At 35.0% G+C, this 12251-nt stretch overlaps 2 protein-coding genes across 2 annotated transcripts in view; both read right to left on the bottom strand.

Moving 5' to 3' along the window:
• Positions 1-12251, bottom strand: part of LOC111503711 (fibrillin-3) — a 206480-nt gene that overhangs the window by 105203 nt on the left and 89026 nt on the right. The gene's annotated exons all lie outside the window — the stretch shown is intronic.
• LOC141483318 (nuclear cap-binding protein subunit 2-like) lies at positions 4420-10055 on the bottom strand. The gene has a single exon (XM_074177823.1). It carries the CDS (start codon positions 7916-7918, stop codon positions 7415-7417), a length of 504 nt encoding a protein of 167 aa, XP_074033924.1. The 5' UTR covers positions 7919-10055; the 3' UTR covers positions 4420-7414.

The raw sequence follows: 12251 nt of genomic DNA, 5'->3' as shown, positions 1-12251 counted from the left end.
TAGCACAATTTCAATTTTTTCTTGTAAAGATAACATATTATTTTAATTTTCATACATTACATTGAACTAACGGGCATTAATTTATTCAGTGACAGTGGCGTTTTCTAAAACACATTATGTAGTTTCATATTTTTTCACAGCCTACCCAGTTTTTTTAAATTAGTGTTGTTAGCGGAGTAGGTAAATGTAAATACTATGAGTTTTTTTCTTTTATTGAATGGGCTTCAAGAATCACGAAATGATGTTTCCTAATGTTCCGTTTTGTTCTAATTCATATTGTGAGGCCATTTGCTCATTAAAAAACTCAAGTAGTGTATAGTTTTGAAAGCCCCGTTTAAACTAGATGAACTTTGCATCAAGTTTGACAACTTTTATTTTTCAAAATTTGTTTTTAACATCAAAGAGGCTCTTAAAATATTATTATATTACAAAAAAAGAAAGTCGGTGACGAGTTTAGTTAAAATAAATGATTTAGTACAGGTGTGCTTAAATTTTGAAAAGTAGAAAAAGCAGGAGTGCGGAATAATAGTGAAAATATAAAATACTTATTATGGGTTTGAAACTTGGTGTGCGGGTATAAAATTACAAAAGAAAATGTTTTTATCCGTTGATATTTTTGGATATTTTGAAGAATAATGTCATTTTTCGATGTTACTTTTTTTAAATGTCAATTTTGACAGGTTAAGGAAATCACGTGACCTATTTTGTAGACGCCATTTGACATCATTTCTTAAGCAAAATCTACTGCCAAAATCAAATTTCACATAAAACGATAAATAAAAAAGTTTTCCATTTGATGCGGACTTTATCGGTGACACTGTATATAACTCGTAAGGATAAGTATGCTCTTTTCACAAATGCATTGACATGTCTTTCAAACCTCAAGTTGAAATTCAAACATACTCCTAGAACCTTGGTTTCGTCTACTAATTCGATAGTTTCATTATTAATTTTGATATCTACTGAGTTTAGAACATCAACTCGTATATGATAGAGTTTTTCAGTGTACGATGAAATGCGTTTCTCAACAAAATTTGAAAAATATAGAAACATTCATATCTTCAAGAAATTACTGCTCAAGATCATGCAATCCGTACAATATTTTCGTCATATGTTAAACCAGATATATAAATTTCTCAAGGATAATTTACAACCTCTCTCAACTATAATATTTTAACCGTTGTACCTTATTGAATAAAATACAATGGCAATATCGATTTTTATCCGTGACACATTTTAATCATACCTCATGTAATTTCTCTTAGACACCTATATTCATCATTGTATAAATCAAATCAAGCATATTGAGTTTCATGCATTATGGTTGCATGTCGAGAACAATCAGTTCCAAGTGAAGATCGGAAAGATGGTAATCTGAACAAACGACACTCAACAATATGTTTATGATGTAATCGAAATGTCAGCGGGTTCGGTGTAATAAATGAATTCGTGAGAATGAAGGTAGACAACAATAAATTAAAAATAATGAGCTACATCGTTCACACTTATTGAAACGATTATGAAGTGCGTGCCCTCATATATTATAATAATTAGTTGTTCAGGCCCCTGACATATAGTGTACGTATAAATCGAGTTGTTTGGGATACTAGGGAGATGATTTTCCATTCCAGAAGGTCCGAGATGTTGTGAAAATCTCTCGAATACGCTCAAATATTCTGGACTATTCTAAACATTTTAGACATAACAGGCCTTGAGTCGTCAGTGGTCTTTCGCATAATTTTTTTCATCTACGATACTCGCTCGGTGAGCTCTGTGCCGCCATATTGACCGAACTCGATATTGACAAATTTTTCGTGTTCTCAAAAGTAAAAAAATGTTTTATTCAAATCATGTGAAGGAACAATTGGTTCGAGCCAGTCTCAACCCCCTTCCAGTGTAGGTTAATGGACTGACACCTATCAGAAAACAACTACTCCCCTGGCTAATACTACGTTGGATTATATCCGACAGGTGTCAGTACAGGATTCTCCACTGAAGTTATTACTGCATATGCTGTAGGCGATACAACTGTCGATGATTTCCGATAATTGAAAATCAAATTCGTTCAGAGTATCATTTCTCGAACTAGGCTGAAGCAGACAGACAACAAACAACCGTTTTGTCATCACCCCATCTGTCTGTGAAGGAGATAACCAACCGCATATCCGAAGTTTGCCCAAATCCTCGTATATGGAAAGAAAACTTCATATATAGTCATATAATCAGTGGGCATACTTGAAGACTGGCTATAAATCAAATCGTCTGAAGGAACAATTTGTTCAGGCCAGTCTACTGTTTGATGATGAGAATAGAATTGAATGCAATTTTTTTCTACTGTTGAATAATTTTTCTATTGAAAAACACACATTTCTTCACACCGATAGTTATAAAAATAAATTCATAACACTTAATTTAACCTTTTACATACGTGTTGAATACGAATTTCTGTGAAATGAATTGCATTTTTATCCAAACAGTCATTTGAAATCGAAATATAAATTCTCTCGCTCATTTACATCAGATTCAAAAGTAAATTTTGTTGGCCATTTTGGGCCACGGTGGAAAATCATTTTTGTAGGGGGGCCAGTTCATAACCCAGAGTATAATAATAATAAATGAATTTATTGACAGCAGAAATGACATGTTAGAATACAGAAAAAAAAAACAAATTTTGTCAATACGATACAATATTGAATAGAGTTCATTTTTCCTCTTGCACCTTACAAAACGAAAAAAAGATGAAAAAAAAAAACAAAGGGCCTCAATTATAATTCTGATAGCAAATTTTATTGAATCAATTTATCAAATGACTTGTTAGGGCGTGTCTTTACTAACTAAATTTGACATACTCAATGATTTATATTTATAATTTACAATTTGAAGTACCTAAATTTCAAGTACCTGAGTTTCAAATATTACTGGAATTGAAATGACGGTTTGGTGTTGAGAATAAACTCCAGTAATATTTATTACTACACCAAAGGTTCCAATCAGTGCTAATTAACTAATTTAACGTTTTATGTGTACCTGAGTTTGTAATCAATGAAATAACCTGTGCTAATATCCCAAAATTTCGCCAAATTATATCTAGTGTACTTTTATTCTTCTGGGGGAGGCCCCCGTGATCCCCCTAGATCCGCCACTGTATAGATGATGTAGATATTTGGTTGTCAATGGTTGTCAACTACAAGCTTTGTCAACAGAAAGACGAATTAGTAAGCCTCATCAAGCAGCTTAACGAAAGGCTGTATGTACTAGAGGAAGATAGACTGAGGAACATCTCCAAAGATGAACAGCCCAAAAAGACGAGAACGAAATCAAGGACAGAGAGGAAACGCGCCAAGCCAAGTGGCCACGAGGCCCGAATAGCATGTCAAACACCGATTTGGAGAAAGACGGATTTGAACTAGTGGAAAGGGCACGACCTAACCGCAAAACAAGACGGCGCCTAGCGCAGGAGAATGCCGCGAAAGCGGAATCTCGAAGAGAACTACAAACTGAGGATATGAACACAGGAAACGGCAACTATTGAAGAAATGGTGCCGATCAATAAAGTCGAATGAAGGAAAGCGCCTTGATTTTTGAAAGAAAGGAAACTGGACTTCCATACATACTCTATTAGAAAAGAAATACCACTCCACGTGGAAGAAAAAGACGCTTCCTCTATTCCTAGTGAAAATGCCTAAGACAGAGACGAAAATATTCGCATTGAGAACATGCGTACACCTAATAGTGCCGGATGAACCGCAGAGAACGAACAGGGGGGTAGTATCCCAATGCCACCGATATCAATTTTTCGGGCACGCACAACGATGCTGCCACGCAACCGTGCATTGCGTGGTATGTGGAGAAAAGCACGAGAGCAGAGAATGCAAAAAAACGAGCGATACGGCAGCGAAATGCGCTAACTGCTTCGAAGCGCATCCAGTGATAACGAAAGTAAAGGCACCTAAAGGCTGTCTTTCGACCACAAGAGGTCAGAAGTCCATCTTGCTGAAGGGCCCATCAGCAGATTGACGTTCACTCAGGGATGAGTGGGGAGTGGATGGACGAGATTCTAGCTTCTGTGTAACCGTGTGGAGAAGATTCTATCTCAGGGTACCCAACCCCGGGGATCTTTAAAAGGCATTACAAAATGGAAACTTTATAAAAACAACTATAAAAAACAACACTGGGAAACACAACCAATTATGAAATATTATTCAAAATTGTTGTGGTTGGTTTCCAGGTTTTGCTTTGGTCTTTTTTGATCACAATCTCCAAACGTTTCAACTGCAACTGCAGCAGTCATCTTCAGTGACGTGGTCGAAGTACTCATCTTGATGTATCAACTGAAAATGGAGTTTATACGTCTAGAAGAGTAGTTCGACCACGCCCCTGAAGATGACTGTCGCAGTTGCAGTTGAAACGTTTGGAGAATGTGATCAAAAAAAGACCACGGCAAAACCCGGAAACCAACCAAAACATTGATACCAGATGTGAAAGCCTACATTCCTATACTTATTTGAAATTTTCAGAAATTTTGCGACGTTCTTCTTGGATCCCAGGTTACTAACAATATTAAGATTATGCAGTTCTAGAAGCGGAAGTGAATGATGATGAAAATTCTAAGTTGAATCTGAGACTTTGTATGAAATAAATGCCTTGTTACTGGAGAAAACAATATTAAAGAATGCAAAGGACGTCTTTCGCTGATATCCCAGAAGACTGTAATAATGGTGTCTATTGTTTACATTAACAACGCCCAAGATAAGCTTGAATGAACATAAAAAAGCTAGCACGACGCCTCGGGGTTCCACCTCATAATCATAATTGAAAATAATACATATAATGACCGCCACAGTACAGAACGACCGGAACATGGCACAAGCTCAAGGAGTCCATTTATCGATACCGTACGGTCATAATAAATGAGAATAAATAGCAATCATTTTTATAATTCGTGACTGGTAGTGAGTTGGATAGTAATCGATAGTTACAATAAAAGAAGAATGCGCTGTAGTATATATCTTTAGATGTCCGGGCTCTTGAGATATATGAATATTACATTATTGGAGTTATGAAGAGGACCATAAAAATGATAAATAACGTTTCTTTTATACATCTAGCGATGGAGATTTCTAACCTAGATTTTTCATTGCCCTCATTCCATAAGGAATACCACAAATTGGGGTAACCTACTTAGGCCACTGGGATTACTAAGAACAATTTTTAAACTGAATTTTCCATTTTGAATTTGAATAGTTTTTCGGACATACATGATATGGCCGTATTTGGTGATGACTTTATTTGATTTCTTTTGTGTTTTAGCGGTGAGATTACATATATTATTGTTCATTCTAATACTAATTTGGTCAGTATTCTAATAAGTTCATAACTTAGGAAACAAAAAATGCAGTTGTTATAGATTTTTTCAACTCCCGATATTCATACATGGGAAAACAAAAGTCGCAAAAAATAAAATTGTGGTCTTCGATACTTTCTACTTACGTAGTACAAAACGTATTTATCTTTTTTCTTCGATTTTGAGTGATTGCACTGATTTATAATGAACATTTTCACGAATATGACATTTCAGAAGAAGTTTTCAACCCAACGAAACAATCATTGCCAATGGAAAATCTGGAACCTGATTAGTTTGTCATTGTCGAACTGATTTTCTATGAAGGGAGTAGTAAAAATATAATTTTGTTTAGCACTGGTTCAGCCGGTTGGAAATGAATTTGTATTCCTGCTCGTAGATTAAGATGACAAGATGGAGAATAATATCAATTTGGCGACACAACACGCGCCTCGTATTCAATGTGTGATGGATGGATTACAGAGCGGCAAACAGGCTTTTCATGCCCGCAGTGAGGCAAATAGCCGCCAAATCAAGACGTATCGATCACACTTTGATTCAAAGTGTGCTGCTGACCACCAAGACAAACAACATTGCCTCGATAGGATATGAATATTAGCGGTCGCTAAAAAGTCATAATTATCAAACTTTTCAGCAAATGTCAGCATTTACAATTTTATTTTATTTTCTGGTCATTTTCCAGCCAGAGAAGTCATAGATAATTCGAATTTTTGTTGTTTGATAAAACATTAGAAATGATATGAAATGTTGGTATTATTATATAGGCGACTTGATGTATAATCCGTAGTATATATGATTTGCATTTGAAAATACAGTGGATGAAAACTGAAAGGACACTTGATACACCCTGTATAATCAGAGTATCAAGGTATTGGTATGATTTTGGTGTTATAATTTTGCAACAATTGAGAAAATAAATAAATCAAGTAAACAATTTCAAGTGATTTTCCTTTGTACGGTCGACCGAAGCAACAAATTTATGTTTACATTACCCGTTGTATATTTATATCCCTGCATTGAAAACAAACAATTTTATACTTTATACCAACAAGGAAAACTCATCCATCCAGCATACCTTGAAGCTGCTGGAATCCATCCAGAAAAGAGCCATCCGCCTAATTGTAGCGCGAACATCACTTGCAACTTTGATAGTATGGAACATCGAAGGAAGGTTGGGAATGTCTCTCTTCTATAGACACTTTCACGGGAAGTGTTCAAGAAACTTGGCAGATTTGATTCCATCAAGATCAGCATTACATATCAGAAATACGCGACGGACTGTGCCTGCTCATCGTTTTGAGGTTCAACTCAGTACACCTCGAATGAATTTCACTATTTAGAAACTCTTACATTTGGAGAACTACGTTCATGTGGAATAAACTTCCTGAGAACGTTTTCCCAAATCGATTTTATCTCCAGCGATTCAAACCCAATGTGAATCGCAACTTTCGCACAGGCAACGAAATCCCAATTTTCAAACATAGTAGTACACTGAATGGAATTGGCCATGAAATGGCCACATATAGAAACGTCATTTGAATCAACTCAAAAGAGATAGTCTCTGGAAATACATGTGACGTCAAATGTCGATACCATTCCTCGATCTGACATACTTGTATATACTGTAAATATTGATTTGTGATATTAAATAGGAAGGTCGTGTCATAAACGTTACTTTTAGCACCCTGTACCGGGATTCCAGATATTGGTGTAAAAACTAGTTCACTTTTTATATGTGATTAAATTTTCGGAAATGACGAATAAAATTGTCGGACTTCTTGAGTACGTATGACCTCAAAAAGTCAATATACAATAATTGAAAAATGTTTTTTCACTATTTCCATATCAGCTATATTAATTCATTGCTAGAGTATACATTTATCGTACATGGGACCAACGTAAAATAATTCGCGAACAGATAATCAAATGAGGCAGCTTTTACCATAGTAATACAAATTAATATAAATACATTAATTTTAATATGTTGATATATTTTCATAGTAAAACACATAAGTAAAATCCACTTGTACTATTGAAAAACAAAGAGTGAAGTCAAAGACTTTTGTTAGGTCTCCTAAATGGTGCAGGAGATGCGACACCTTCCACTTTCTGTTGAATAATTTTTCCATAACCCCCTCTGCCAGCATCAAAGTCCGTCCTGTATTCATCGCGGACTTGTCCACCAGATCTTCCTCGTCCGTATTGCCTTCCTTCGACGAAACCTATATCCCAATCGGTTCTCACTATTCTATCATCGAGCCGTGTACCATTAACATACCTCATGCAATTTTCGGCATCGGCCCTCTTATAATATTCCACGAAACAAAACCCACACGGAACTTTCTCATATTTATCCAAACCCATAACGATTCTTTTAATATCTCCACACATGGAGAAGAGTTCATAGATTTGTTCCTCTGTTGTGTAATACGACAAATTTCCCACATACATCGTGGTCGAAATTCTCAAAAGTCGTTCTTGTTCTGCTAGGGTGCCTCTGAAATGCTGATCACGGTAAGTGCTGAGACCTGCTGAAGATGTAGTATTGAACGCCATTATAAATTATAGAATGCAAATGTCACTCGTCAAAGAACTACGATGTAGTCACAATATCTCTTATCATATAACTAATGAAAGATTGAAGTGCATACGGTTTAAATATATTTTTGATATACCTAACTAATCTACCTAAGAGAAATGCTATTCATGCTACAGGTAGAAATATTAGAAAATAGTCTATTAGGTCATGAGGAACAGGATTCAGGTAAAAGTATTAAGAAAATTTTAAGATTAACCATAAGAAATATGCCTGGAAGTTGATATATCTATTTGATATCTAGTCAGTAAAATACTGAAATGTTTTTCATTTCATTTGAATAATCGAAATTACTTGTATAAATATTCCTCAAAGAAGAGAAATTTTACATTTGACAACAGTTTTTAATTCTCCTTTCCTGTTCTTCACAGGTTGGAAATGTTTAACTTCACCTGTATGTTTGTATGTTTGTTTATTTGTCAGTTTATTTGTTTGTAACTCTCCTTTTCATTTCATATTTATTCCCGTTTGGATGCTCGGGATCTGTATTTGACAGAATTGTCGACATTATTGCTTGATCTATTCGCAGGCTGTGAAAGAACTGGTAATGTCAATCACGAGAAGTTCGAACACTGAAACAAATGAAGAGAATACTTTTCAAATTGCTCTTCACCTTGTTGAAAATCCGTATGTGAGTACCCGAGACCTCAGCAGGGAATTAAAATTTTCTCAAACCAGCGTGTCTCAAATGATACGAGGAAGCAAATTTCATCCTTACCATATGCAATTGATGCAAGAGTTAAGAGGAAGAGATTTTGAAAAGACGTCTTCAATTCTGTCGATGGGGTTTAGAAAAGATCATTCGGGAAAATGATTTTTTTGATTTCGTGTTATTTTCTGATGAAGCGACTTTTTATAATAATGGAACTGTGAATCGGCATAACATGCATTATTATGCAAAGGAAAACCCCCATTTTGTTCGTTGCCTGAACCATCAACAGCGTTGGTCACTTAATGTTTGGGGTGGAATTCTCGGAAAAAGAGTTATCGGTCCGTATTTTTTGGATGGGCATTTTACTGGAAGAAAACATGTAAGATTTCTTCGGCATGAGTTTTCGAATTTGCTGGACGAGGTTCCATATGGAACCTGACCTGACGAAAATAGATTTTTTTATGGGATTGTATCAAATGGATTGTCTATAAAACGAATAATCACTAGAGCTTTCAGGGAAATCCGAGAGGATATGCAAGTACGTGTAGAGAATTCGTTTAAAAAAAGACTGACAATATGTGTTGCAGAGAATGGTCGCCATTTTGAACATCTTTTGGGCTCCCCTATTCAATAAAAAAATTACTCGTTATTTTTCATAATGAAAACATTTTGAGTAAGTGAATGTAAGTGTATAATTTGTTTTTAGTATAGTATAGATGAAAAACTTGGTGGAATGTTGAAACATTTCATACAAATGAAAAATACAGGGTGTTCCCTTTGAAAAAGTTGAATTATGTCTGTTTTAAAATGAATAAACTTGACCGGTTTCACCGAGCACCCTATATATTGTTTCCGAAAGTTGAGATTTCAGAAATTATCATAGTGATGTTGACTAACTATTTAAAAAAAAAATCACTCAATTGCTTTAGACATGCGGGTGATGAATAAAAAAAAATTGTCTGCAAAATAGGTTTTTCTGGAATAACTTGGTAATGCCGCAATGGAAATTTGAAAACAAAAATTCCTTAGAGGGCTAAAAAAATATGGAATTCGAATGACGTACATATTCATATACTGGGCGTTCAATTAAAAAAAAATTGGTTGAAGACTCTCGGCTGAATCATTCAATATGCGAGAATATAATTTTGAAAGAGAGTATTTATCGATATGACTGCGAAAAAAAATTGGAACAATTCGAAAAATTGTTTTCCCTGATAGCAACGAACCGAGGGATTCTTGTTGACTCAGCCTGTATAATTAGTATACAAAAGTAATATTGTGATTGAATTTTCGGAAAAAATTGTCGGACTCATTGAGTACGTTCGACCTCAAAAAGTCAATCTTCGCAGTTTTTTAAGAGAGGCTGAAATAGTTTTTTGTAACAAACAAAATTGATGGGGAAGAACGTAGAAAAGTAATTCTACTTAATACGTTAAATGAAGATGTTTATGTGTCTGGTATAGTTCAAGTAAACGATATAGTGCCCCCTATATATATATATATATATATATATATATATATATATATATATATATATATATATATATATATATATATATATATATATATATATATATATATATTAAACCAGTTAAGAAAAAATCAATGTAACATAAAAATAAAATCTTTATTCTTCTTACTTTGTTATTATATAATTGAGCATTTATTAATCAAACTTATTATTAAGGATCACTTGAATCAAATCACAAATATAGATGATATTAGATGACTGGCTCTTCATCTTCGCTAGATGAGTCTTCGCTTTTCTTTTTAGAGTTTTTCTTTGTAGATTTCCCTTTTCCTTTTTGAGTGTTTGTTTGTTTCCCTATCCCCTTCTTTCCAGTAAAAAGATTCTGTTTTACCTTCTTCGCGTTTTCTTTCATTTCCTGTGTTTTTTTAGTAGTTTCTAATTCTTCACGATTTCGACTGTCTTTCCTCGCTTAATATTAGATCTAGTCCGTTTAGAAGTTCTAGGGATGGCCATGATATTTTTTGGAGCAATAGAAAAGGATGTACTCGTAGATGGCTGTTGCTCATCATTGCTGGTTAGATCTTTATTTTAGGAAATGCTCTGATCACTTGATGCTGATGGCGATGGTACAACGGTGTTCAAATCTTTATCATTCATTGATAACAATGGTTCAGTGTCACCTTCATTGCTAGATGTGCCAGGTTCCGCTGTAAATGTCTCATCATTGACTAGAGTTGGTGTCATATTTATTTGAATAGCTGCATGATCGGCAGTTACTGATAATTCAGGTTCATCGATGATGAGCGCTTCTTCGGGTTGAATTATCGATGGTCCTGATTCGTTATCTCTTGACGTTGCTTCTGGCATCTCAATATCAGTGGTCGCTGCTGCCAAAACATCTGCTTCTGTGAACACTTCAGGGTTTAACGGCCAGATGCCAGTGGCTCGAAAAGCATTATAAACAGTTGACAAAGTTGCAGCTTTTTGGAAGGCTTTGTCGACTAGCTCTGAAAGTTGAAATTGGATTATTACTTTTCCCAAATTGAATCTCAGCCAGTTATTTGCATCTTCGGTATAATAAGTGGAAACAGGTTTCATAAATCCTACATCTAATGGTTGTAGTCTATGTGTGCAGCGAGGCGGAAATGAAAGCACATGCACACCGTTATCCCGTCCTAAATTGATAATATCCATGTTTTTTGTGTGACTTGCATGCCCATCAAACAAAAGCAAGACTGGATATCGACGATCGCTCTTGAAAATTTAATAAACTTCTTGAATCACTCTGTAAAACTATTTTTTTGTATCCAACCGCTTTCATGACAAACCGCCGAAGATCCTCGTGGAGCATTCAGCATCAATTCGGGTTTCATCACGGGAACACGAATAAGGGAGGCATGTAAGACCCGTCCGCACCGAAGTAGCAAACGACAACGACATTAATATGCTGGTCTCGCTCAGCAGAAGTTTCTTTCCTTTTGTACCAACAATACGAGGCATACTTTTTGGTACCGTTGTCATACCCATTTCATCGACATTGAAGATTCGCTAGGATGTCAATTTATACTTTGTTGTTATATCTGTTAATAAATCGAAAAACCGTTTAACCTGAACTTGGTTGAATCCAGATGCTCGAGCTGCTGAAGTGGGTTCTGGTTTTCCATATTTTTGACATAGGATGGTAGTTCTCTCTCTTGCTCAACATTGAAAATCTTTAATCTTTAGTGCTTTCATATTTGGTAAGTCTTCGTATTAATGTAGTCTTTGGAGCATTAAATGAAGCTACATTTTCGATGGCATTTTTCATATCCTCCTCACGCCAAGATTGTCGGTCCGACTTTTTTTTATAGTTGTTAACCATCTGAAATGAAAATACCTATTTTTAATATCAAATTATGTATGTATAATCATAAACCAATTGCATTGAAGGTAAAACTGACTACGTGGTCCATTTACCCGTTCCGTTTTGTCTTTTCGGTATGCATGTAAACAATAAATTATTTTGAGGTTAAGATTGAGGGGAATCTTGTCTATTTAATGTTGAAACAAAGTAAAACAAACAATATATCATACAATAATACAAAATCCCTGATATCTTTAACGTAATAAAACTGAAGGCAGATCAAAATTTGCTGTTTTTACATCAAAATTCGTAAAAATCAACTTACCT

Source organism: Leptinotarsa decemlineata, unplaced genomic scaffold (genome assembly GCF_025532065.1).
Source record: "Leptinotarsa decemlineata unplaced genomic scaffold, Ldec_3_MD MMD2_tig00003308_RagTag_RagTag, whole genome shotgun sequence".
Taxonomy (NCBI): Eukaryota; Metazoa; Arthropoda; class Insecta; order Coleoptera; family Chrysomelidae; genus Leptinotarsa; species Leptinotarsa decemlineata.
This window is presented reverse-complemented; position numbering and strand designations above follow the sequence as displayed.